This window comes from Phoenix dactylifera, chromosome 14, assembly GCF_051530095.1.
Source record: "Phoenix dactylifera cultivar Ajwa chromosome 14, Ajwa_hap1_PhDact_Kaust_v1.1, whole genome shotgun sequence".
Taxonomy (NCBI): domain Eukaryota; kingdom Viridiplantae; phylum Streptophyta; class Magnoliopsida; order Arecales; family Arecaceae; genus Phoenix; species Phoenix dactylifera.
Window position 1 is genome coordinate 21,082,192 of NC_143203.1, and position 27,478 is coordinate 21,109,669.

General features: G+C 36.3%; 1 protein-coding gene across 10 annotated transcripts; it reads right to left on the reverse strand.

Annotated features, from left to right (window-relative positions):
- Positions 1 to 3,326: 3,326 nt before the first annotated feature.
- On the reverse strand, positions 3,327 to 27,193 carry LOC103719317 (protein ALWAYS EARLY 3-like). Of its 10 annotated transcripts, none has more exons than XM_088710725.2 (21): positions 26,967 to 27,165; positions 24,170 to 24,252; positions 23,740 to 23,863; positions 22,845 to 22,943; positions 22,545 to 22,607; positions 20,659 to 20,736; positions 18,765 to 18,951; positions 16,853 to 17,130; positions 16,396 to 16,768; positions 15,609 to 15,692; positions 13,649 to 13,935; positions 13,436 to 13,492; positions 11,212 to 11,538; positions 10,953 to 11,131; positions 10,599 to 10,881; positions 8,293 to 8,535; positions 8,040 to 8,204; positions 5,698 to 5,838; positions 5,349 to 5,567; positions 4,823 to 5,107; positions 3,327 to 3,727 (listed from the first exon to the last, which is right to left on the reverse strand). In XM_088710725.2, exons 3-21 carry the CDS (start codon positions 23,842 to 23,844, stop codon positions 3,521 to 3,523), a joined length of 3,660 nt encoding a protein of 1,219 aa, XP_088566851.2. In that variant the 5' UTR covers positions 23,845 to 23,863; positions 24,170 to 24,252; positions 26,967 to 27,165; the 3' UTR covers positions 3,327 to 3,520. The 10 variants fall into 10 exon arrangements, with proteins under 10 accessions (XP_088566851.2, XP_088566857.2, XP_088566854.2 ...); XM_088710731.2 differs by having other exon boundaries at positions 23,751 to 23,863; positions 26,967 to 27,135; XM_088710728.2 differs by having other exon boundaries at positions 16,853 to 17,118; positions 26,967 to 27,135.
- Between the last annotated feature and the right edge of the window lie 285 nt (positions 27,194 to 27,478).

The window sequence follows — 27,478 nt, forward strand, 5'->3', positions numbered from 1 at the left end:
TTCAGTTCGAATTCCAGTTTTTTGCAACCCGTAATTCGAAACAGAGCAGTCTTGTATCCTAAAAACAATATTGCTGTGGTTATCCCTATTGCAAACTAGAGAGAGGCAATAATTATTTGAAAGATAGATTTACAATCGCCTACTGCTCTACGGTGAAGCCATTTCCCACTCTTTTTCTAACAAGCAGCACATGCAAATCGTTTTGTACAGTAAAACATTCCGTCTTAGCTGCATAAAAAATTTGCAAACAGTTTACGTTGAAGCTTTCCTTGGTCTCATTCAAAAGGAAAGAAAAAGGAGGTTTTCGTTGGTCCAGTATGCAAACCAAGCCATAAAACGACGGATAAAAGCTCTTATTTTTTTTCGGTCAGTGAAGTTTCAAAGCTATAAATTTCAACAAAAGACTTGCGCATTAGTCGTTCGACTCTTCTGGTGTTATTCTCACAGTTCGCGAAAGCTCAAGGTTGGATGCTCGCTTTTATCATAGGCTGGCATGGAAGTTTGTTCTCAAGTCAAGCCTACCCCGAGTGGAAAATTCCCTCGAAGCAGGATGCATTCAAACGGAGACCGCGATGTCTTCCCCCACTTGCATGGATTTTTGAGTTACTAAAGCGCTCGTCGACCCGGTCAGCACTTTAATTTAGAGGAGGAATGGGTCTATGATGACCTCGGCTTACGTGGTTGAAGACTATATATGCTTGGTGTCTTGTCTCATGGAAATGTTGGATAAACTTTTGTTTGATGGACCCCACAAGAACGGGGGAGATGCTTTGACCGTAATGATGCGAAAAATGCCTCAAAAAGGAGTATTCTCTTGAGTGGTTTCTCTTTACTGTAGTCAGCTGAATGGCTTTTTGAGTCGCATTTTGAGTTACTGAAGCAATTTTGTTAACGCTGCCTCTCGTATTCTTATAGGGTCCATCAAATAATAGCCTCTTGGGAGGGATAGATTGCCCGTGAATACTAGGTTCTCTGCTTTCTTTTGAAATGAAACATATTTACAAAGAACCCTATAGCACTACTGTTTAAGTTGAGGCTTATATCGCCAACTATACTGAGACTACATTATAAAAGTCCACGACATCTCCCACTCAATTTTTGAATACCCAATATTTCGATTCCATTGGATGCATCAAGACAAGAATGGTATATGTGAGGATCATACGGGTATATATTCAATTTCATATCGGCAATGCACTAAATAGATCTTAGGTATATATATAGGACCAAGTAACTCTAATAATATTTTTTTGGATAAGATTTTAGTTTGCTACAAAATGAATCCGAGTATTTATAATTGCATTTAAATGGGTTTGAGCTGACACAGCCTCCGATCCAAGTCATCCAACGGACAAGACGCCACCCTTGGTCTTCAACAACGTAAGCCAAGGTCATCATAGACCGTTCCCACACTACAAAGTGCGGACTGGGTCCTTCCCCTCATTTTCCAACGTGGCTATGGAAATTTTTCAAGCAATCCAACATCAGATGTTGACCTCTCTGACCCATTCCCTAAGACGCAGCCCCATCACCTACTCCTCTCTCTCTCTCTCTCTCCCCCTCTCCTCAACTTATCTTCCCGTGTATAAATACAATGCATCAAAGTGGCTGTGCCTCATCTTTGCCAACAAGGAGAAAGTTGAGAAGAACATAGGAAGGAAGGAAGGAAGGAAAGAAGAGGAGAGAAGGGTAAAAGAAAAAGAGAATGGGGAACTGCCTCAACCTTCGACGAGCAAAAAGGTCCGACGGTGGAAAGATGGACGACATGGCGTTCGACAGTCCCTTTTGCTGCCAGGAGGGGAAGAATCGAGCAGTTTCTTCTTCGGTGGTGAAGATTAAGATTACAAAGAAGCAGTTGGAGGAATTGTTATGGCGAGCCGACATGGAAGGGTTGCCGATCCAGCTGCTCCTAAGCCATCTCTCGGAAGAGAGCGATGCTGGTCGTTGGAATCGGAATCGGCCATGGAGACCAACCCTTCAGAGTATAGCAGAGGTGGCGGAGTAGAAATGAATGGTGGCCCTGGGGATGTTTCCAACCATGTTTGAGTAGTAGCTGTTTCCATGTTTCTGGTTCTCTTAGTCTCTGCAGAGATGTTTGGGTCATTTGAGCTTTTTTTTTGTACAGAGTAGAATAGAAGTGAGGTGGCTTAGCCCACCAGAAGAGAGCTCAGGAGGCTATAGAAAAATCCTAATTGCAGCTGTAACCCGCACACCATTCTTTGGGCTAGTGATAGTGGTTAAACATGAAAATAATACTGTTCATTAAAGGGGAAATCTTTCAGTATTTTCAATTCTAGCTATTCACCATCCACAACCACACCCCACACCTCTCACACGCGCCAAAAAAAAAAGGGAAAAGAAAAGAACAACACAAATTCTGGAAAGAGAGCATTTCATGCCTACCATATCTAATTATGGACTGCAAAATTAATATTTAAGTTATATAAATTTACACATTTCTCTTTAAAAGAATTTTGAATGTGCATCACTTATGCACCAAATCCTCCTGAATTTGTAGTTCAGCTATTCAAAGATCGCTAATATGCTCCAGTCCCTTTGGGGCTTATGAAACGTAGTAAAATCTTTGGAATAATGAACTTGAATTGCAAAGAACAATATAAGTATTTGTAATCAATATTAACAGCACACTAATACAAGATCAGAAATTATTTTGAGCAAATCTACAAGGTACCTCAATCTTTTCCAAGTCTATTGATTCGTACTGGGTTCAGTTCAGATGAAAAATAATCAAGAAATTGATTATTATGGTGAACATCAAAAGAATTCAAATTAGCATAAAGATAATCGACTTTTAGGCCAACTTGATCAATTGTGTTACGGTAAGTTGTTGGTTTCTTTGCATAAATCATGTAGCAACCGGTATGGATGGGAAAATATCTCAACTCAGGCATCACGAACTGACCGAACAGATGAAAGAGTCAATATTTGCCGGCATAACTTTTATTTATTGAACTACAATTTTTTGACATGACTTGATAGAGTGAAAATAAGATTTCATTATATTCTACATTATATTCTTAAAGAAGAATTATTTTTTAAAATTATCTAATAATATAACGCCCAGCTGTGCAAAAATTTTATATTCTAAACCTGCAGTTTACCTCCTTTTGTCCGTCTGCGCCACCCTATTAAAAAGTTCTGTTTGCCTCTCATTAAACAAAGTGGAAAATGTCATGAGTTGAGCATAAAAAGTTGGAGAGAAGAAATAACCAACAGGGAGTGTTTAGGTACGTGCCAAATGGAATATCACTTGATCTCCTGATACAAAGAGCATATCATCATTTCATCACGGTACAAACAAGACGGAAAAAAAGAACCTTATGTCATAAGTTGAGCATAAAAAGCTGGACAGAAGAAATAACCAACAGTTGTATTTATGTACATGCCTTAATGGAATATCACTTTATCTCCTGATACAAAGAGCATATCATCATTTCATCACGATACAAACAAGACGGGAAAAATGAACCTGACAAGAGAAACAAAACACGCTTCGGATTCATTTTTGCGCAACGGGTACCTCTACAGGAGGTATGATGCTTGGAGTTGGTATCAGTGCCAACATTTGGTTCTTAATTATGCCCATACATGTCTCTATCTCCCTGTAAATTGGAAGGTTCTGTGGACAGCATGGCTGAAGACTTGTGACTGCAGAATCAAGAATCTGTGCAATCTCGGCAGGTGGGTATTGTCTCTCGGTGCAGGTCTGTTCGACAACAATGACAAACTTTAGGAGACAAAGGTATACAAAATAACCCGTATATTAACATAGCAATGGCAATAATATACCGCGAGGAGCATTGACCCACTCAAATGAGAGAAATCAAGCAATACTAGAATCCATGTATAAACTACTTGTAATATTAACACAGAGAGTAGATAATTATTGCATAGTTGCAATAGTTAGATCCTTAGGGATATGTCAATTTGTCCAGAAATGTTCAAGACTTCCAACTTCCAAATATCATATCGAGTCATTTCCAAGTGGCCGTATGTGTTAGCCCTCCAAAGTTTCCAAAATACTGATGCTTAATGCAGACTTGAATTGGAATTGGATCTTAAAATTATATGCTCTTTTTTCTTTGGCTCATCATCAAATACATGCTGGGACCCTTACGATAAAGGAAAAGGCATATCTGCTTTATGGTGTCTAAATTAAGTTGTAAATATTCATATCGGACCATAAATGGGAAAAAAGACACCAATGTCCCTCTGCATTAATGTTTTTGCACTTCTGGATCTCATTTAACATATATACACACACACACACACACATACACACAAACACCCATACTGGAATATACAAAACTTTTTTGAATGAATTCAAAAGAAAAATTGCTCTAGTACTAACAGGCTCGATAACCAAATAAAAATCGCTACGACAATATCGCTCTTACGAAATGAGAATTTTGATATTGATTATCAACGGCTTCACAAAATTTGTTATGAGAATACTTCTATATGCTGGATCAAATAAAATGGGTAATTGAAATTTTTTAGTATCAGTTAAGTTATATCTCCTTAGGGGAGATTCAAAGGCTATTTCATTTAACCTATGGTGTAAACTTTCAAGTTATGCACTAGAATGTGCCTTAGAAAGTTAGAATATAAGAATTTTAAAAAGATCAAGAGTCGCAGGCAAGCTGAGTTCCGATCAAGAGTTCTATGTCGCACAAGGGATTAGAGATGGACGAGTTTCACATACCAATCTTCAAAATTTTAAAACATACAGCCATATGACAACCACCACAGATTATACGGGTGTGTGTTGAATAATAATATAATTTCCAAGAGAGTTTACCTGTATCATGAGCAATGTAGCGACACATGATGAAATCAGATCTGATGGAAGTTGGATCTCTGAATCAGAAGAAATATGGGGTTTTGGACTAGCATGAACTGTTGCCTCAGACATGCATGATGTTGTATGATCTTGATATGCTGAAATGCCATGTCCTGGATCTAGAGGATTGCGTCTTACTCCAAATACACCAGAAACAGGTCCAGAAATGCGGTTGTTAGCAGAATCTAAAGCCTCTCCAATCTTAACAAAAGCATCTTCTCCTTCTTTCAAAGCACACATAGCCTGAGAAGTGTATCAAGACAAATGCATACTCTTAGATATTCTTTGGAACTATAAATTTGACAAACTACAGAGAACTTGTTCCCAGAAAGCAAGCATCTAAAACAGGCTAAGAACTGATAATTGGTTCTACGTTTGTTAGACTAAGAATACCACTGAATTCTGAAATTCCAAACACTGAACCAACATAAGAGACAAAAACATAAAAAACCTGATACAGAGAAATGATGATGGTCAAACCCACCTGCATAGCAGCATCAACTACCGTTCTTGCTTTCCGCCTTGAACTTTCAACAATCTCAGCTACATGAGATCCTGAATCCTGATTGAGAAAAGCTGATGGATTGCAAGAGTCTGGAGGTCCAGCAGCCCCCCCTGAATTCTCAATGGATCTAACCCATGCATGTGTTGAATTCCCATGGTACGTGTTGCGCTGCCTCAAAGAGAGCAAGGCCGAAGCAACCTAATAATGAAAACAAAAGACAATAGCTTTTGGTCCTAAAGACTTTGCAATATAGACAACAAAAATCTAAGGAAAAAGAAAAATGTGCAATTAAAACATGAGTGGCATAAGGTCCATGAATGATTCTTACCTGATCATTGGCATCTCTTAGCTGCACAAGCACCATAGCATATTGCTTTCTAAAATGCTCCAAATCTTTAATGGCATCACCATCCTTTTGCTTTCCAGAAACTTCTTCATTCATGTGCCTCAGTTCCATCAGCAAAGCTTCCTAGAAAACATTAACGCGTAGCAGTTCACCAATCTCCACTAATTTCAGTAGTCTTAACTTAAAGAATCCCTAAAATTTTCTTCATAACCACTTTCTGATTTATGAGCAATAAGAACAGAAAGAAATCCACCACAAGCAACAGGCACCAGATGTAAGTTAAAGGACAAAAATGTTTTGCAATATAAATCTAGCAAACACATCATATGCAATCAGCTGTTACAAATGTATATTGTTATGAAATTCCAAAAGAAGCATTTACAAACTAGATAGGATCTTTTGAATTTAAATGTCACTAGAATAGCTTATAATATTGTGAAAAACTACCCAACCAAACAACAAATCCTGTCCAACATATTTAGGGTTAGATACAAACATAAATGGCAAAATATCAAAGTAGAATCATCTGCATTGATTAAAAGCTTTCTCAACTGGTACCAAAAAGAGAGTTTGTGGACAGGGGTGCATGCCTAACTGAAATTTAACAGGCATCAAATGGCTAACAGTTTACATGGACAGCTGTCAGACATGCCTAAGGAATGAATGCATAATGATAAGAAACAAAGGTCATAGCCATGGTCTGCCGTACCAGTCCGTACCGGCCGGTACGGGCCGGTACGTACCGGTCCGGCCTGGGACCGGTACCGGATCAGCGTGGAATCCGGTACTGATAGTTTATTGTTGAAAAACCGGTATGGGACCGGTTCCGGTATGGCGGACCTTGGTCATAACACTTGTGAGTTGATCTCTTATTTTATCTGGACAGCACTAATAATATGTTTTAGACCCACAAATCACAACTTGACCTGTATACACAGGAACCATTGGACTTTGCTCCATTGCCCAGGTAGGAAGCATCCCTGTATCAGCAAGTTAAGCTGCTTCCATTGATATCACTAGAGCAGTCATGGACACAAGAGAAGACCCGTGGTAAGAAATGAATTTGTAAAAATGATACGTTCAAGAGATGAATTCATTATATGTTAATAATAAGTAAATATGGCACAACTGTTTATGCTGGAATGCAGTTATTTTATTCCTTCAAACATAACGTTTACAGGAAGTGTCACCTAGACACTTTAAAAATTAGCCTTTTTGATGTATCTAGTCACATGGACACCTATAAGCTTCATAACACTCCTTCACACTTTAAATCAACAAACAATGATAGTAAACTATCAACACTTGACACTAGACCAAGGTTCCAAATCTCAGGATATGACCCTGTACTATTCATGTACTAGTATTGTACCACATATGCTCCAGATCTACACATAGTTTGCTGAACCAGACCATACCCCAATGTTGATACAAGTCAATATAATGGGCAACATGGAAATTTGAAAATGAGGAATTACAATGTCGAATTTATAAAATTGAACATAAACTACAAGGTTTAAAGCGATTTTAAATATATATATATATATATATATATATATATATATATATATCCGGGAATTCTGGCATATGCCTTACTAATCCCAAAATCAGAAAGATGTATCAAACCATTAGAAGTTTAGAACTTTTAATTTAAGATGAATTGATTCATAGGCAAGATGTCTGCAAAAGATGTGAATATTTTGTTCATAGACACTTTAAAACTGGCACATTGTATTGAGCAGTTCCGATTTCTGTTTTGCAACCCTATTTTGAATTTTATAGGGTGCATGAATTATAAGCCCATAAGCCCACAATACATGTAGATGTTTTTTATGCTTATGTCCACATCAATGCTCTTTATGGTGAATTTTGGAGAGTCTCTTATTTGTTTTATTAACTTGAATTGCAACCATTAAGTAAAACCTTTCTACCACCAACTGGCAGGTTTCACAACAAGCACCTTTCTTGCCTAACTTAGCATTGGCCTAGAAAACCACACCCATTTCCAGAGGTTGACACCAGATCGAACTGGTCATTAAATGTGCCAAGTCCTTGGAGCCTTCTCAACTGACAGGTATGCTTTCTGCTCCATAACTTACCTCAAATTCAACAGGAAAAGGCTTTGACAATAACATCTCCTGCTTTATAGTATGAAAAAAGCAGATAACATAATGGTATACAGAATGTTATACACGGAATCATAACCATCAAGCCTTATGGCAAATTTCTAGGGTCAACAATAAATTTTCCCTAGGACTTTGGTAGCGAAGGATATATTGCAGTAAGAAACCCCACCACAAGGAATTGTTACCAACAAGCATTACCTTTTTATCAAGGGCACGCGACAACTCTGCAAGGACTCTTATGTCAGCTTCTCTTTCTTGTATTTGTGACAATGTACAAGGCTGACTGTACATTGCCTGTTGTGCAGCAACTGCAACTTCATTTACAGTAGCTTTAGCCTGTACAATGGCATCAATTGTGTCCCCCTGTCAGAAAGGTTCGCCCGTTAGGATACTCCTTTACAAACCATCACTGTTCAAAACAGAAAAGGATACAGAATGAAAAGCAAAAAACCTTTGCCTGCTTCATTAAAGTATGCATCGGATAACTAGAAGAAGCAATATTAGAAGACCCATTTGTAATTTCCAAACTCTCAGCTGGAGCAAACTTCATGGAGCCTCCAATCTTCCACTCCTTGGATCCATCATCTAGCTTTGTATCTGAGAAGCTGGTGCAAAACTTATTCGCAACAATATTCTGTCTTCTAAGAGCTTCAGGAATATTTTCCAATGGGTTCAGTGGCATGCAGTCGATATCCTGGAAATAGTATTGGTGATTACACAATATCCAGGAGCTTGCTATAAAATTCAGAAGTCACAAATCACATTGAATCTTTTGTCAATAAACAGCAAAAACATTCATTTGGTAACCAACCCTTAGAATCCAAAACAAAACAAAAAAAAGAAGCATCAAATTGCACTTGAATAGTAAACAACAATGATCAAAAATAAACTATGAAACCCAAGAAAATCCAATTGCTTCAATAAAAGAGCACTACCATTTTAGTATTAAGATTTTCTCCACCAAGAGTTCAAGCATCGCTGACATGGGGCATACCAGCCAGCGGCCAGCCCTAGCATGTCTTCTCATGCCTACATGTGCCATACCATACCGAAGAATAAAAATCAAGAAACATACATTTGGTTCCTAAAACAGTTAATAGACTTTACTTAAAAAACAGATAATATTTGCTTATAAACAGGTAATATTTAGGCATATATATGTATGTGTGGGTATCTAAAATACATGTACATACTATATGAATTTTGAGCCAGGGTGAGTGGGGCTATCAAGCTCATAAATCAGTGGCCCAAGCTCAACACGGTTTTAAATGGGGCCACAAATTTGAGACCCAAGCTCAGCCAAGCCAAAGAAACATTAGCCCAACCTACTTACAATACAAGCTGGGTTGAACAGCCATTGGCTGGCCAAGCCCAATTTGCATCTCTAGGTCTACCATACCATAAGTCCATAACCCAACCATCAATGCTAAGGGAGTTACTTTATCTTAGAGATACGATCCCCTTGAACTTAAGGGACATCCCCACCAAGAATTTGACATAAAAGTGACCGATGATGAACAAACAATAGATCTGGTGATGAAAAAGAAGCTAAAAAGATAGAATGGAATGAATAAGCTACAAAAAGTTGTATATGAAGATTAATGGAAGACTTACCCTGTGTTTCGTTGGGTTCATGAGAGGGAGGATATATAGGGTTGGAAGGATGGATGGCCCCCATCCACCATTTGATTCAAAAAAAAAGTTAGGATGGATGAAAATGAGGGATTGCCCATCCATCCTGACCCACCAATTTGCATCGAAGGATGGATGGAAAATGTGAAGGTGAGATTCTACATTGCCAAAATTGCCCCTCATTAATTTTTGACAAAACTCTAACACTTTCACTTTTTCATTCATTTTATTTATATTTTTTTTGTTTTACCTATACTATTAACCCTATACTATTAAATTTTATTACTAATTATTTTAGTTTTAGTGCATAATTTCCATAATTATAAGCAAAAGATTAGAATTGTCTTCTATTTTTCTATTTATATTCACTTATTTTTGGTTAAATATTTATATAAAATTGATTAACTATTTTAATTAAATTATAAATTAATTAGCCATTTATATAATTAATATATAAATAAATTAATTCATATATAACTAATTTATAAAATCATTTATTTAACGAGAATAAATTTAAATTAAATATTTATATAATTTTTTATATAATTATAAATTATAAAAACTATAAGTTTATATATTGTCCTCCTTTAGTATAAATAAGTGTTATAAATTGATAATAATAATACTTTTATTAAAGGGTAGTTAGTAAAAATGTCATATACATATCATCCATCCTGTCTTTCATTCCTTCTACACCAAATAAAGGAAGGAATCATTCCTATGCATCCTTCCATATTTCACTAAATAGACGGCTCCCTCCTCCATCCATCCATCCTCCAATCCGTCCTTCATACCAAACAGAGGATTAAGGTGCCAATCAAGGATGTATCTAAATGCATGGACAGATGTATGTATGTATTGCGCATGCTTGCGTGCATGTATGTATGTGTGTGCACACTGTGTATGCCTCTATGTATCTGTGCATGTAAATCAGTAAATGCTTATATAAAATATTCGTCTCCTCACAGCTACAAGTTCGTCCTCAAATTGTAAAACAATAAATTTGAATTAGGGAATTTAATGATGTAATTTCAAAAATATAAATAACAAGGTCAAAGATTCCAAAAACAATAAGAAAGAACAAAACTAATTAGCTAAGCAGCAGCTGTTTTATAACGCAATTACCATCACAAGCTCGACCCCTAATTCAGGCCGATCAAATTGAACTCTGCACCGGTTCCGGTCAACAGTCAGAATACTTCCATCATGAATTTCTCTTGTTTTGGGATGACAAGCGATAACACGTTGCCCAACTGATAAAGGCTGAGCCAGATCTGTTGGGAGTCCTTCTCTAACACCAGCTCGAAGTTCAGCATAATGCTTCCTTACTGATTCCCGATATTGCTCAAGCTTCTCTCTTTCTTCCTGCAAAAACTGTTTTGACAACCTACGTGGCTTTCCAAGAGAACTGCGATAATGAACAAACAAGCATTTAGGTAAACAGTCTCAATAAAACATAAATACGAAATATGAAAATACCTTCGTATGACACCCCACTCGATACGAGTTAGCCTTGGCACATGGCCCAATCTCACATGATTTAGGTACTCTACAAACTCACTTTTGGCAAACCAAGGATAATCTATCGCACTGTAAAACCATTCAAACATACACCATCTACGCAACATTCGAGAAGACAAGCTGTGAGAAAGTTTTTGCTGCAAGAAGTAACATCAGACTTTGTTAAAAACTTCTAGCTGAGTAACACTTGGACCATAGAAGATAAAATATATCAAACCTTGAGATCAACCACCCTGTTGATAGGATGTGAGTACTTATCAGGACGATTGCCTACAGTATTCTCATTGGACTTAAACTCCTTCGATCTCCATGCTTTCTGTAGACCTACCTTGCGGCGGCTTCTACTTTTGGTTAGCAAGCTAACAGGACAAGTACTAGAAGCCTGTACAATTGTTTCGTTTGAATCTGTGACTGGTCTAAGTAGATCAGTACTTGAAGAAGAGTTCTCCTGTGGTTTAACCAATTTTGCTTGCTTTGGTGATGAACTAACTTGACTAACACGTCTAGTTTTACTAATCAATCTCTTCCCTTCTTCTGGTGAGACCTGGAAAACAAGTGCATCAGAAGAAATATTAATAGAAATCCATAACTAGAACTTCGTGCCATCTTATTTTCAGAAGGAATTCATCTATCAATTACTCCATCAGAGAAAGAAAAAACACAGTCAGCATAAATTATTCTCAAATTGCAAATAGTAAATAAAGTGAAATATAAATATAAGGCAAACAAAGAAAACTAGAAAACTAACAGAAAAGATGAAAATAGATTGGCATGAAGAATTTGAATCAAAATTTTAGAAAATGAAGTTCTTCTTTTTTATATTCTGGTTTTTGTGTGTGCGTGCCTTTTTTTTCTTTTTTGCTGGGGGGGGGGGGGGGGATGCATCAACTTAAATGTATTATTTTAATCAGTCAAACCAGATATATATCAATTTTGAGCTTATTTTTGTGGTTAATGCTTAAACGTAGTTATGAAATGTTAGCTTGAGCAACAATTGCTTAAAATTATTTTAATGCACATTTTTAACAACAATAGATAAATATATCAAGGAAGACTGGTGTAATCCTAGATAAAAGCAAAACTAAAAAATAATGTTCACCAATAATAATTAATATAAGTTTATTAAAAAATATAAATATAGAATAAACCTTGACAAATGTGAATCCTTTTACAGATTTGTGAATCTTTTTGCAATGGGGTGTGTCAAGTATTAGAATCATATGGCACAATACCTCTACCGTGCCAATGTTTAGCTGGCACCTACATAATATGTAATACTTAATTACGCCTCCATGGCAATCGCTTAACCATGAATATGTGATACTTAATTACGCCTCCATTGACCTGAGTTTTGAGAAGTTCTAGTATACATGTATGGTTACTTTAGCAAAATTAGCACAAAGAGTTGTGCATCTCTTCATGTCTACCACTTTCTGACATTTAATTACTTAATACTGTTGTTTATTCTTTTTTTAATCATCGATTCTTTTTCCAATTTTTAACCTTCTTAGTCAAAACTAGCAAAAATAATTTAATGTCCTCTTTTGAATGTATTAGGCAGAAAGTATTAAGGGGAAAATGTTCCTCCTACTCCCCATCTTTACCACATGTGAATTTGGACCTTGTGATGGTTAAGAAGTCCATAAAAAAATTTCAACCACTAGCAAGACCATCGACCAAGACATCTGAGCCTTTTCATGAAAGAAGGGTACAAAGGCTATCCAAGAAGCTTTAAAAATGCCACGTCATGATTGAAGCCTGAGGGTGAACCATGGCCCAATGGCACCGTTCCTCCATGGTCGCAAGTTCGAAACACAGAAGCAGCCTCTCCACATGCAAAGGTAAGGCTGTGTAAATTTGAGCATCCCTAGACAAAACAATGGCAAGAGCCTTGTGCACTGAGCCGCCCTTTATGATTGAAGCCTCTTTTATAAAGGTTCTTTTTGCATTAGGATTTCAAATTGCTAAGTCTTATTATTCACAAAAAGACTGCACATGAACAAGCCTTGCTAGAAGGCCATAAGTAGAAGTCATCAATAATGGCAACGAGAACAGCATAGGGCTAATCAAATCTAACAATTATGAAACACACACAAACAAGACCAAGAGCTCATGCATACCAGGCAGAATCAAAGTTATCTCCTCACATTGGTGCTAACTAACAAAATAAGGTACAACCCGTTTTCATTGTACAAGAAAAGGGGGATATAATAGAGTTTATTTCATGCATTATATAATATATAGACTTACTAAAAGAAGCTAAATATCAATGTATCGATTTGCATATAGTACATTTGACAAGAAATAGCCAGCTGAAATTCAACTATAATAGAAAGAAAAAAAGGTCAATCAGAGTCTTTAAAACTATTCCAGAAACATTTTTTAGCCATCATAATAAGAAATCAAGTTATGAGGAAAAAAAGGAAGAAAGATTAAGGCACCTCTATCTTCTGTGGTTCACATTTCTGAGAATCACCATTAAATTCACCTTTTGAAGCCTGCAAATGGTAAAAATAAATAGGTAGAAGTCATAAAACAAAGGCAGCTCATATCCTGCCTGAAAAAGACATCTCATACACTGAACAAATGACGGTAAGTGCAAAAAATGAGATGGCAATATCATGTTTATCAAAACAGTTGCATTAGAATCTTACTTTTCCAGTCGAAGACTTCCGTTTTTTTTTCTGCATCTTACTGGTGCATGCACAAGTTTGCTGCTTCACTTCAGAAATGGCATTTACATCATGACGTAAACACTTTGCAGGCTTAGCACTTTTCCTGGTAACAGCATCAGTACCAACACTTGTCGAATACCCTGTCTCCTTTTTCACTGAAACTTTGGCCTGATCTCTCTCATGTGTTGTTGACATTGATTCAGGTATATTAGGCTCCTCAGCAGTGTTGATGTTTCTTTTCTCTTCTTTAACTTGGAAAGATGATTCTAGAATTCATACGAGAAAGACATACATATTAGAAAAACGGAAGATCAGTTTTTAAATGAATAACATGTAGATAAGGTCAGAAAGGTGAAATTAAAAAACAAAAAACACAGTGCTAGTAAATTCATTTGGCTAATATCGACAAATTTCATAAATTAGACATTAATCCTTTAAACAGTTCATGATAACCTCTGAAGGAAAAAAAAGTACAGTACTCAGACATGTCGAAGCAAGATCATTTAGTCAAACTAACTAAAAGGACTTGTCTCCAGAAATGATTAAAGGATCATGTCTTGGTTTTTGTTCTTTTATATATGCAATGATATTGAGCAGCTAAACTCCAATCTGTATATGATGAATGAACTCTCTCACTCGCATGCGCATGCGCTCATTCGTTGCATTAGTATGTGGGTGCATCTGCAAGCACCAGCACGGAAGATAAAGGTTTTATCAGGAGTCCTACAGAGAGTGAGGAATGAGCAATTATCTTTTGTATCCACTAGTACTAATAAAAGTCAAGAAATGTTTGATTATATTAATATTAACTACATTTACTTTAGACACAAAATGATCATTATAGACCCCATAGAATCATCATCAAGAAAGTTTTAGAAAGAGAGAAAATTTTTTCCATGCTATACCACAAATAACCTCCTCAACCAGCCACCATGGAAATATCAGGCTAATAGAGAATCTTAGACATCATCAAAAAATAAAACTCTATTTACTGAGAATTTATACCTTATTAATCCACTTCAAGTTATAGAACTTCTTCGGTAATGTGCATGAAAGTTTAAGCAGGACTGACAAAATCATGCCCAGTATGTAGAATTTCAAATGATTAATTAATACAATAAAATGCTTAAGAAAATTTAGTGCCCTTAAACTTCTAATAAACTAGAACTTAACATGCCTTTGCAACAAACTCAAAAATTATTAGTTGAGATAAAAATGCAACGTTCTTCCTAGAGGTTCTGCAAAATAAGGCCTTTGGCCCTTTAGCCTTAGACAAGATAGGTTTTGCAAATGGCTGAAATTGCCAAACCTCCAAAATCAAGGTCAAATTTTGACATGTTTAGACTGAAAATCTGAAATTTAAAACCATGGATGTAATAAGATTATTGTGCATGTTGATAATGATAAACAATCTACGTTCACCTTATCTGGCATAACTTCCTGTTTTTCTGTATACATATATTTACAGATAAATGACAGTAAAATGTTCTTAGCAGCTCAGATCTAAGTTGATACAAACTTCAAAAACCAAAAGACATTGAATCCAATTTCCAATCCACAAATAGTGAGGTTTACAAGTTTAATTCACTTGAAACAAGTTTCCTGAACATGTTAGTAATGTAACAATTATGAACAATGACCCACTTTACAAATGTAAATACATCCCAACAACAATTTCATACTAACTTTTGGTAATAGTAGTTCTCAAAAAAGATCTAGAATGAAAGGTCATGAGAATGTGCATTCTTAATCTCTGAAAAGGAAACAAAAGGAACCAAAGGAAGTACTCAATAATTCAATACGAAAAAAGAAAGCATTGCAAACTACAAAAGGATGAACACTAATTCTGACAACAATGACTTGTTATGTATCATACTAGAGTAGTAGTAAAATTAAAAAATACAAAAAAAAATCTGAGACATATGAACAGGAAACTAACCAGATTCAACGGTAGAGGTAGGCAGCAAGATATTTACAGACAAATCTGCAAGTGTCTGTAGAGCATCAAGGGCGGAGCTTTCATCTACATGAACAAAACAGTGAACAAGAATAATATTTCGTAGGCATTTGATGTAACAGACAACAAGACAAGATGGCATGTGCCAAAAGAAAGTGAAACAACATAATTGTATGGCATCATGCACCAATCAATTTAACATATTCTCAATGTCAAGCTTGAAAGGAAACAAAATTAGCATTATGCACAATTCCATAGAATATATTATATTATCAAGCTGGAAAGGAAACAAAAGGTAAAAATCACATACAAAGAACTAAACGAGAAAAATTGAGAATCATGAAAATATTTCAATGACCAACATACTGAATAAGTAACCAAAAATTATTCAAATAATTCATTTTAGAAGATTAGAATATTCAATATAAAAGATTTGTCTATCACCAGAACTATGAAAGTTCTTTTTCCTTTTTTGTGTGTGTGGGGTGGGGGGTGGCGCAATCTTGCTCATTTGTCTAGAAAGGGATCAAAGATGTGCTCAATGTCATATGACACTTGACCATATAGTACATGGAATAAGCAACACAGTTAAATAAAAGAAGATGGTAGTAAGAATTCAATTCCAATTTGTACATTGTTAAGCTAGAAATAAAGAACAAACAATAAAATGTCGTCACAGCCACAAATAAAAATATTCAAAAGAAGAAATGATAACTACCTTTTAATCATATTGAGAATCCTAAGAAAAAGCACAAAATTTGACACGTACCTCCAAAAAATAGCTGGCGGCTTCTTTTCCTTGAACTCTTGGATCCTCTTACAGTTTTACCCTCCATAGTCTCTCCGTCAATTTCATCTTTAACTTTTCTAATATTGATGCCTTCTTCAGTACCACTGCATGCTTCCCTGTCATCATCAAGTTGATCATTTTCCATGTCTGCTGCTGCTTTTTTTCTCTTTTCCTGAAGTTTCTTCACCTTCCTTCTAGTTTCAACTGCTGCAGCCCCGTCATTTTCTATCAGACGAGTGACATCTCTAACAAAATCTCCATTCTCAGCTTCTCTACTTCCTAAACTGCCTTCATGACAATCGCCCTCAATTTGAACACCAACTAACTTTGAGCTGTCCATCTCCGACTCGTTCTACATTTTGTATTAGGAAGAGAATTTTTTATTATTTATAGCATTATGGCAGAAGAAATAAACTCCAGAACTTAAGATGCTCACCTTTTTTTCACCACTCTTAGCAGGAGAAGATCTCCTGTGATCAGCTCTTCTTCCAGGGGTTCTAGAAAGCTGCGGTGAGCCTCCTCTCTGAGAAGCCTCTGCTAAAGCCAATGCAGCCACATGAGCACCTTCATCATCAGCAGTGTTTGAAACAGATTTCAATGCTTGTTTATTTGGAGAAAGTATTTTATCCCTGTCGTCTCTGCTGTACATATTTGAAACAGGGATGCGGGGAGTCCTTTTCCCAACCGCACGAGGTCGGCTACCTGGAAATAGATCTGGCAATGTTTCAAGAACTCAATTTTATTCAGCTGAAAAAATAGAACATTAAATTTTGTGTCTGTATTTACGTATACAAACATCAGAAGCATGAGAACATCCACAACAGAGGTTGACTAAGTGAGACTCATGACATTCACATAAACTGAAATGAATTAGATTCTAACATTGATAAATAAAAAAGCTTCCAGACCAGATGAAGTATAGTGGCAACTAACAAGAATTATAGGCAAAGGAATAAAGCGCAATGGTTAAAATTATGATAATGACAAGAACAATGTGAAATGAAACATAAGAATATCATAATGTACATAATTTCACCACTACTATCAATCAAAGTCGGAAGCCTTGATATAAAGCTATACAAGAGGGTACTTGAACAACAGCCGAACAATAAGCCATGTCAAGAATTTCGGAAAAACCAATCTGGCTATATGCACAGAAGCTCTGCAACTGAAGAGTTTCCTTCGAGGCAAGTCATAGAAAATTTTAAAGCAAAGACTAAAATTAAAAGATATTAATTTCAACAAAAATTACATAAATAAATATAAACAGCACTTGGCAGTTGGGAATGATGATAGGCGCACTGCCAACTTAACAGATACTGCAGCTCTAGATATTACAACTGGGAGTTATAAAATATAAAATGGAGTATTTGACACCAGTATTTCTGCATGTTTGTGCACATGTCATGGTTAAAAGTGCCAGCCAGCATATACCATGCTGGGTAAGTATCAGCACCCGGCAGGGATCTGCGCTGCACCTGTTAAATCCATATTTTAACACTTTTTAAGTACTTTTAGTTTTTGCTTTAGCCAAGTAAGACAAGTGCAGGCATTAACTGGTTTAGAGTGCCAACCACATGTACCTTGCTGGATTAGTACCAGCACCCAGCAAGTCTGCACTGCACCTATTAAAGCATATTTAATATGTTTTTATTTTTAAGTTTTCTAATATGCTTCAGCCAAGTAAGACAAGTTCAGGCATGAATAGCCATGCCATGCCAACTTCCGATTGGCACAGGTACTCACACTGATATCTAAAACCCTGGTGCATGTGCATGTGTGCTTGATTGAAGCATCTATAAATGCATATAACTGGCCAAAGCAAATGTCTAAGAAATTCATGATGCCAAGCTGACAGCCGACTAGCAAGGGTACTCACACCAATATCTTAATCCTTGGTGCATGTGAATATGTAATTGAAGCATCTATAAATGCAACTGCTTAGATGACTGGTCATCGCATATGTCTAGAAGAAAATCATGGGCATGGAAGAATCAATGTATTGTACTCAGATCCTTCAGAATTATATAAATGCAACCAGAAATGTTTCCTTTGTTTAGTTCTACTTTCATCCGCTGCTACCTCAAATTGATAGTGATAAAGAATTAAAAAAGTTCTTGGAAAGTCTAAATGTTGATTTCTTGAAACTAAAATAAGTAGGCACTTGGAGATGACAAGATCAATCTTCTGCATCTATATCTCCTGATCTTCTAAAATATAAATGCTTTGCAGCGAACTTTTCGGCCATATTAAGTCTCAGGTGGATTGTCAAATGAAGCAGCAATGCTTCCAATAAAGGTATTCAGAAAAATTCTACAGAGCCATTATGCTGAAACCTTGAAAGTTACCTCCAGATCGCTTCTTCTTTAATAATGACAGGCATCCTGATGTTGGACCTGACTGATACTGCAGTAGATCAGGATAGGGACCATCGGAACCTTTTGACATGAGTCGAAATTTTCCCCGACCACGCTTTTGAGTCTTGCGAGATGTTCTAGACACATCATTGCTTTCACGACCACTGTCGCTCCCTTCCTGTCAGTTGATAGTTCCTTGCTTCAGATAACAGCCAAGTTGTCCAACCAAACAGTAACAAGATCAAAATTAAGGTTGACCGTGGAAAATTTCAGAAGCACAGCCATGAGATATTTAGAGCATATTGCAGCACTGAAAGAACCAATTCAGTTGTAGCATAGAATATATCTTATAAGTCGAGCAATACCATAGCTGTCCAGTTAAACAGCCACAAACATTAGATATTTGGAAAATTATAAAAAGAAACAACTATACAATAAGCAATAATATCATACAAAAGTTCATTCAGTGCATCCAGATAACAAGGTCATACTGATTGTATTACCATATATCACCTTAGAGCATCCAGCCTATAGATTTCTTTTCCTTTTTTACAACAATAGAAACTAATACACTGTTAACTTTGCAAAACTTATATCCCTAAATAACTAAAGATTTATCAGTGGGAGGTGAAATAATTTGTCAAAACCATGGCAAACATCTTTGCAATCCAACTCAATATGTTTAATTGTGAATGATAAGGAGGTCCTTGAAAACTCAAATTGCTCTCCAGGTTATGGGACCAGTGCATGTTAAAAAGAATTTACAGACTGAAGAATAATGGACATAGGGTGGCCATTTTAATGGAAACACCTTATCTATTGTTAGAAGTCCATTTCAAGTTGTGTATCAACAATAATATGACTTTTAAAGTCTAAGTACCATAACTGTGTTCTTCTTCTATGAGGTACAGTTCCAACAATTTGTTCTTGTGTAGTAATGAGAAGTTTTAAGCAGAAGATTTCCACCTATTACATAGTTTTAAGCATGAAATTTGGCAAATGAGGATCCATGAAACCAAACCCAACTAGTTCGAACAAGGCTTGATGTTTATGGTTATGGTACGTAATTTAATCTATCATCCATAATTTAAACTCAACTTTTTAGATTACTGGCATAGAGCAAACCCAGGAATTTTGACAGTGTTCAGCAGTGGGTATGGACTTTACATTATCAATGGGCAGCAATGCTTATCAGTACAGGCGCTTTGACAAATATAGACATTTTCATTGTTAACACGTTTTGTAATTATATAGACAAAACCAATTTTTAAATTTAAAATCCATATTATTTTGTCTATTGAAAATGTCAATTATTTTTAGTAATCTTGCCTTCATCAGTCTAGTTTATATTTCACCAAGTCCAATGACTTCATGAAGTTTAAAAGCAAAAGCAATTTTTTACTACGAAAGGAGATTTGCCAGTTGCACTTAAATAAAAACCTCCGAGTCTGGTGGAGATGTACGACACTTTTGTAGGCATAATTGTTATGGAATTATAAATCCATATAAACAAAGAGACTACACTTTTGTGTTGGAAACTTGGACCAGGCACATCCTTTATGGCACCAAGTACATGAAATATTTACTCAGGTGCTTTACCCAAGGTTTCAAAGATAGTGACCTTTACACTATCAACTTCACTATGTATAAAGTCGCTCGCTCGCACGCATGCATAAGGTTCCAGATATAGTGCTCTCTCCATGATCCAACTGATGCATGCACACACGCACACACCCACACATATATACACAAATACATGTACATATGAGTGCATATGTGTGTATACATGCATGTCTGTATGTACCAAAAAAAAAAAGCAATTGAGCACCAAATAAGCCTATATAGTAACAGTAACATCAATATGAAACTCAATATCCAATCTCACCAGAATATTGTAGTGATCAGTCATCATTGCGATTAATCCAGCTGCAGTAGCTGTTCCTTCTGGAAGGGATAAGTATGCCTGAGATTGCATAGTGACCAGTTATATTCATGAAGAAAACACACGACTTATAAGGTCAGCTTTTTCTCAAGACATCATTATAAAAATTAAGAGAGTAAAACAACAACAGTGTACTCTAAAATGGTTATAGTAAAATTATTGGGAAAAAAACATAAATCAGTAGTATGCAAGGTATGCTGATACAATATACATGTGATCGAATCCTGTACCTCTATTAGCCAAAGAAAAGAGTGCTCAACCATTCCATAGGTCAAGTCATGACACATAGCCCAAAGGCAATCAGATAAGGTTGTCAACTGGAATACTGGAAAAAAAAATTCTAAGCTGTTCTTCTATCTTATCTGCCACACTCTGATTTACCCTGAAGTACCCACATTGACACAGCATGATGTGGGTGTAAATATTACACTAGGAACGAGGCCACGAGAAAAACTCTTAGGCATTAGAAGGATCCAACACAGACACACACTCCAACCAGCATATCCATGGCAACATGGTTCATCATAACTTCAACCTTATCGGAAATAAATCAACTAAAAAATTTGATCTCGTTCTGGAAATTTCAAGGTTCAAGGTTGTTCAGAATACAACTTTGGGTGGAAGAATCAATAATCATGTGGTTAGCCTCATTTGCTCATCATTAACTTTGAATCTAGTGCATCGAAAGCTGACTACTAGCCATTATTGCAGTGTTCTGAAGTTCATAGCTGAGATATATGAAGAATTTTCATTGTTTGCAGGACTACATAATCATAAAACTTGTGACCTGTGCAACAGTTCAATCTGAATTTCAAGAATCCCAGAAGCATCTTGAAGATAGTGTTAGTAGGGTTTAAGTCATCAAGCTGTTTGTGCAGATTGTCATGTTTAAAGGTAACGCTTGATCCAACAAAAAAAAAAAAAAACTTCACTAGGAAAAGGAAAAATGAGCTATCGAAATACAAGTTACAATAATATGGCTTGTACTGGTATTTGAGAGCATATAATGGTATATGTAGGGAAAACATTAAAGGTGAATGGTGACCAAACAAGAATGATACAACTAGCGAGAGAGTAACATAAAACTAGAGGGCAATAGATAAGATACTCCATGCAAACTACATGATAGTGTTAGTAAATACCAAAAATAGATACATCAAGAAGCCAAAGCCATTAACTTTATAGAACCAAAAGCTCACATACATACATTTAAGGAAAACTTAATTAAAAAAAGAAAGAAACAGTATAAAAGTGTTGAACCATATATTATTGCAGCAGTTAAGATAACTCCACTGATCATAACATGCAACTTCTATCAAAAGGTATCTACTATTTTGTTTCGGTATTAGTGTATGGATCATAATTTCTTCCTGGTCAGGATTATATTAGTTTGGAGAGAGGAAGTTACAGTAGTTTCGCAAAAATTTTAGGAAACAGAATAATTGACAGATTGTTATACGTGATAAATGTACTTGTATATATGTATGTGTCTATATGGAGAAGAATGTGAACATCATGTAAATATAAAGGTTAATCTAAACTAAGTTTATTAAAAGATCTATGAACAACATGCACAATCAAGCAAACAGATGTATGTGCAGGCAAATTGCACCCTTCAAAATGTAGGTGCATGTCTGTGTTTTTTTTACCTCTCCTCTTCAAATTTCTGATATGCATGTCTGTTTTCTGATAAGCCAGTAAATAAAATTTCATACTTCAAAGTTTTTTTTAGTTAACATTTATTTCAGAAGCAGAACCTAATTATAGGATCAGGAAAAGGTTGCACAAATTCAAGGAATAAAATATCACATCAAGAAAATACACTTTACCCTATTCATATTGTAAAGAGCTTCCACCATGTCTGACGATCTATTACGTACTGCACCAGCCACCTGGTAACCCAAAAGAGTCAATACGTTTAGAAGATTATTAATACATGCAGAGATTTTAATACTTCATAACTTGAGAAAAGGAAAAGGAACCCCCAGTATCCCACATAACATCCATTTCAACAAATCAAATAGCAACAATTCATTTGTTCAATAACTACAGAACTGGGGTAAAACAACATATATCACAAAGAAACCTTCTCAAAAACAAAGCAAGTTCAGAAAACAATATAGGCAAACCTTTCTCCAGTCCTTCCCATATTTTCGATAGGCTTCATAGAAACGCTCAAGCTCTTCTTTGCTCCATTGAGTGCCTAACATGTCGGACAATTTCCTCTTCTGCATAGACATATTACCAGAAGTTTGAAAAAAATAATAACAAGTAATGTGCTAGTTCAGATTACAGAATAAATCTGTACTACTAGTTCAGTTATACAGACAAAAATCAAAAACATTGCATATGCACACTTCATTGCATTAAATCAAAATAACTTAGCTGCAATGGCATTAATGCCCACATATATCTAAAAATCTAAGAGCAAGAGTCTGATAGGCATCCATTTGATAGTCTATTTATACAATGAGTAAATATAATACAAAGATAAAGATTAACTATAAAAATTTATAGAGTATAACACAAGGTCCGCTGTCTCAGTACCAGACCCTGTACCAATGCTACACTAGCACAGTGTCGTACGATACAAAATGGATTTTTTTTTTTGAGCATACCGAGTGTCAGTACACCACCTATATTGGGTACCGGTATCGGTACGGAATACCTCTGTCTTAATCGGTAAAGACAAACCCAAATACTCATATTATGTCTGTTTCAGCAGAACCAAACATTTTCAGTGCATCCCCAATCTTCTTGGAAGATTTCAAAAGCAACCCAAACACTTATTTTATGTACTAATTAGCAGCAGCAGCATTCAGTGCATCCCAAATCTCCTTTGATGATTTCAAAAGCATACAACTGGAATTATCATAGGTGACATCCTGCTCTATAACCATGTCATAATCCATCCATCCATGAGAGAGATGAAAAATTGAGCTAACACCAGCGTCTCACCTGACCAACAAAATAGAATTTGCGAGAGAAGAAGCTATGAAGTTTGCCAAGGCCACATATACTTACGCGTGTCTTACTTTTGTTCGCAATTGTCGCATCTTTATCCAGCCACTCATCATTCACTTTCGCAAAGCGCTTGTTCACATTTCTCGATTTCCTTGTTGAAGCCATTGAAACATCTATGTCCCTCCTGAACAAGATGAATGGGCAGAGTTTACCATTGAATAAATCTCAATCTATCACAAAGGCCCAAGAGAAATGAAGGGAACCATAAGAAAAAAGGATAATTCATGTGGTGATGATTAAAAGTCCAGTATAGCCTCAGAAAGATATGCAATTCAAGTAAATATAAAGACAAGCTAGTGAATTAATAATTGCATTCTAATAGTTAACACTATAGGTTGCCTCAAATTAATGACAATCATAAGAACAACCTTCAGAGAAGACTGATCAGGCAATCATTGATAATTGAATAATAACAAAACTTGATCATTACCGAATGGACCAAGCTTTAAAAACTCGGTTTCTGTTTCAGAGGCCAAGCCTGTGGAGTTATTGTGTTGGCAGTTTTGGTCATTTCTGCAGTTGCTCTCAAAGTATCAGAGTTTGTCAAAAAAAAAATCAAAAACAAATCTGAAAAGTTTGAAAAGTACAAGAAAAATAAAAGCCAGAAAAGTTATTACACAAATTTTAGAATATTTTACGTTACACAATTCTTTATGGGTGTTATATTGGCAATTCTATGCTGAAGTTGATGTTGTACATAATAAAATTCATTGAGCAGGCAAGTCATGGACTGCGATATCGTCCATACAATGCGTGCCATACCGCACTAGGTGAGAATTGGTACAAAATCAAGTTCAGGTAGGTGAAAACACCATCCCGTCCCATACTAAGGTGTATCGAGGCATATCAAAGTGTATTGAGATTGTACCGAGGTGTGTACCGAGATGTACCAACCCGCACCAAGGCAATATTTGAAACAACATGTAGGTAAAATAATCATAGTAATGCATACTATTTCATGATAACACATAGCAACCATCACGACAAGTTATGCAATTATGTTTTGAAAGGAAAATGGAACTGGGCATAAAGATGAGTATCATAATGCCCAAGAGCCTACTGTCTTTATCCAAAAGAAATTAAACAAAACAGTAATTTTAGAAAATAATTTTTGTAAATGAAACTAGTCTTTAGAGCCACTTCCAATTGTTAATCAAATCAGAAAAGTCCAATGAGTTAATGTTGAATTACAGTACACCTTTTTTTCGGACAACTGTTAGGTGCTCTGATTAGTCAAACCAGACTTCTTTTCCAAGAAACCGTTAGATGCTCTGATTTCTAAAAATTACTCCAGAAATAAAAGTAATTTAGCATTATTCTGAACCATATCCCACTAAGTTGAAATTTCTAAGCGATAATCATTTCATAAGAACAGTGAAGGGAAATTTGGTGTTAGACTACAGGCATATGATATTGAGATTACAGATTATTATTAGAAATGGTAAGAAAAATTATTGAAGCTTAATGAACTTTTGAATTCAGGAACATTTTCCCCTAAGATGGTGTTGGTTCAGTCCCCTCCTATATTACTACTATCTTTCAAATCAAAACTTCAAAAATTAAAGCTTCTACAGCTATAATCACTGTTCTCCAGCAAGCAATATGAAGTACTCAATTTTTAAGGAAATCTGAATGGAAACCTTTTTGTCAAGACCGGGTTCAACCGTCAAAAAAGGAGAATTCCATACCACATCCGGACTAAAGCAAGCTAGAGAAGGCTGAGAAGATCATAGATGATTTCAAGGTCAAAATAGAACAGCTAAGGGCTGATGAATCTCAGCTGCAGATCAAAATGATGATCTAAAAAATATCAAATGGAAGCAGTCATTCTGCAGCTGATCTGAACAAAGAAATTGGAGCTGGAAAGAAAAGAATATAGTAACCTCGCAGCAGGCTGAGGCTAATACTAACAAAAAAACGAAATTGAGCTGGAACAGCTAAGGAAAGAAAATTCCATGCTGGAGAAAAATAGTTATAACCCGCACAACCAAGATACCGATCTGGAGAGAAGACTGCAAAAACAAGAGGCAAATTGTCACCTCTCCGGCAAAAGTTTGAATAAGTATAAATTGCAGGTTGGTTTTAATTTTCTTTCAGAATACTTGCTGTAGTAGGTAGCAATTCCATGAAAATATCAGTTGGTTGAAACTTGGGACTGACTGGGATGACCCTAAAAAAATTATTCTAAGATTTTGATTTCTGCAACCTATCAATAACATCTCTCACAAATCCAAAGTCCTCAGTAATAACAAATTGCTTATCTCATCATCCTTCGTGGTCCTATGATTTGCGCCCATACGATGCAATTTCAAATATTTTTTTTGCTCAAGCAGTAAGCTGCTACATCTGATATACCTGCATTTCCATTCACATGAAGCCAGCGATATTTTTCACTTGTTAGTCAGGTTGTGTCTACTTTGTGTACATAACAGAATGCATTCTATCATGCTTGGACAGATCTAGCCTGCTAAGTGATACTGGGAAGGGGTAATTAATCATTATGATATATAACGTTTTCAAACCTCGGACGAGCAGAAACTCCAATACTCAATTCAAGAGAGCTTAGCGCCTAGAAACATGTAGCCTGCTCATGTTTCAGAGGAGATAGTTTATCTAGCAGAAGGATTTTGAACTGTGGCATAAATTTTAAAAGAAAAGCAAGAAGAACACCCACAGTCAAGTCCATTGTTAGCAGGTAGAAAAATTCAAGTTCATGAATAGTTGCTCAAGAAAAGTTTAAAAAATCAAGGATATTCTAACAGAGAAAACAGATGCAGAATACTCGCATTATTGTGCAGCAAGAAATCAAAGATAAGTGAAATCGTTTAACCAATGAGAAATTTGCAAGGGGCTGCAGATTTCAGAGGTCAACAACTTCTAAGGTTTTAAAAAAACCAAAACGAAAGAAGCAGAAATAAGCAAACATGACAAATCCAACACGAGATCAACCAGATAAAAACAAGATCAGAGCAAATCTAGGTATATGTATACAGATCCGAGCATGAAACAGGGTATCTGGCTTGAATGGGATTAGGGTTTGGGTGAGGGTTAGAGATCCGGCCAAATCATGGGCAATCTTCATGGATTCGAGCATCATAACCTTGCCGGAATCTAGATTCCAGTGGAAGAGAAAGCTGTAGCGGGAGATTAAGACGGTAGCAAACAAGAGCGAAAAAAAAATTTTGCGTGGGAGGAGGGCGGAGTGAAGAGGAGAGGAGAGGACTTACCGAGGTCGGCGTCTTCGAGCCTCCTCCTAAAGGGAAGGGTAGGCAGTAGAATCGCCGCCCGTCAGTGTGCGGGAGCCGTCCGCCTTTTGGTGCCGAGGCTCTCGTCCGTCCGGGGGGAGGAGGGGAGGATGGCTATCGCCCCGCTCTTTTTCTCGAGCGAACTGGGGAGGGGTGGCGTGTCTCGAATCCATCGGCACTTGGCACGCAGATGGACGCGAGTCCGATTTGCTGAGCTGGCGGTTTCTTCTCTTTTTTTGAATTTCTTTTAAAATTTTTCATTCCTAGCGTGCCCATCAACCCCGCCAAGACAGATCCGTAAGTACCAATCGTGCAACGCCCGGCCGACTTTGACCGTGGGCCTGGGCCGTCTCCTCCTCAAGCTTGACTCTTTTTTTTTTTTCTCTTCTTTTTTTTACCAAAGAAGATGGCCTATACACATCTAGTATTAATGAACCCAAAATAGTTAAAAAATAGCAAATCTCAAAGTACTCTTGGTATCTTCTCTTTTTTTT

Excerpts from the sequence above, each read along its gene's own strand:
- LOC103719317 (XM_088710724.2), bottom strand. The coding sequence starts at position 23,844 with ATGGCTTCAACAAGGAAATCGAGAAATGTGAACAAGCGCTTTGCGAAA. Across the intron at positions 22,944-23,739 it reads CGAACAAAAGTAAGACACGC|AAGAGGAAATTGTCCGACAT; the intron begins GTAAGTATATGT and ends ATGTCTATGCAG. Across the intron at positions 10,882-10,952 it reads GAGTGGGGTGTCATACGAAG|TTCTCTTGGAAAGCCACGTA; the intron begins GTATTTTCATAT and ends TCATTATCGCAG.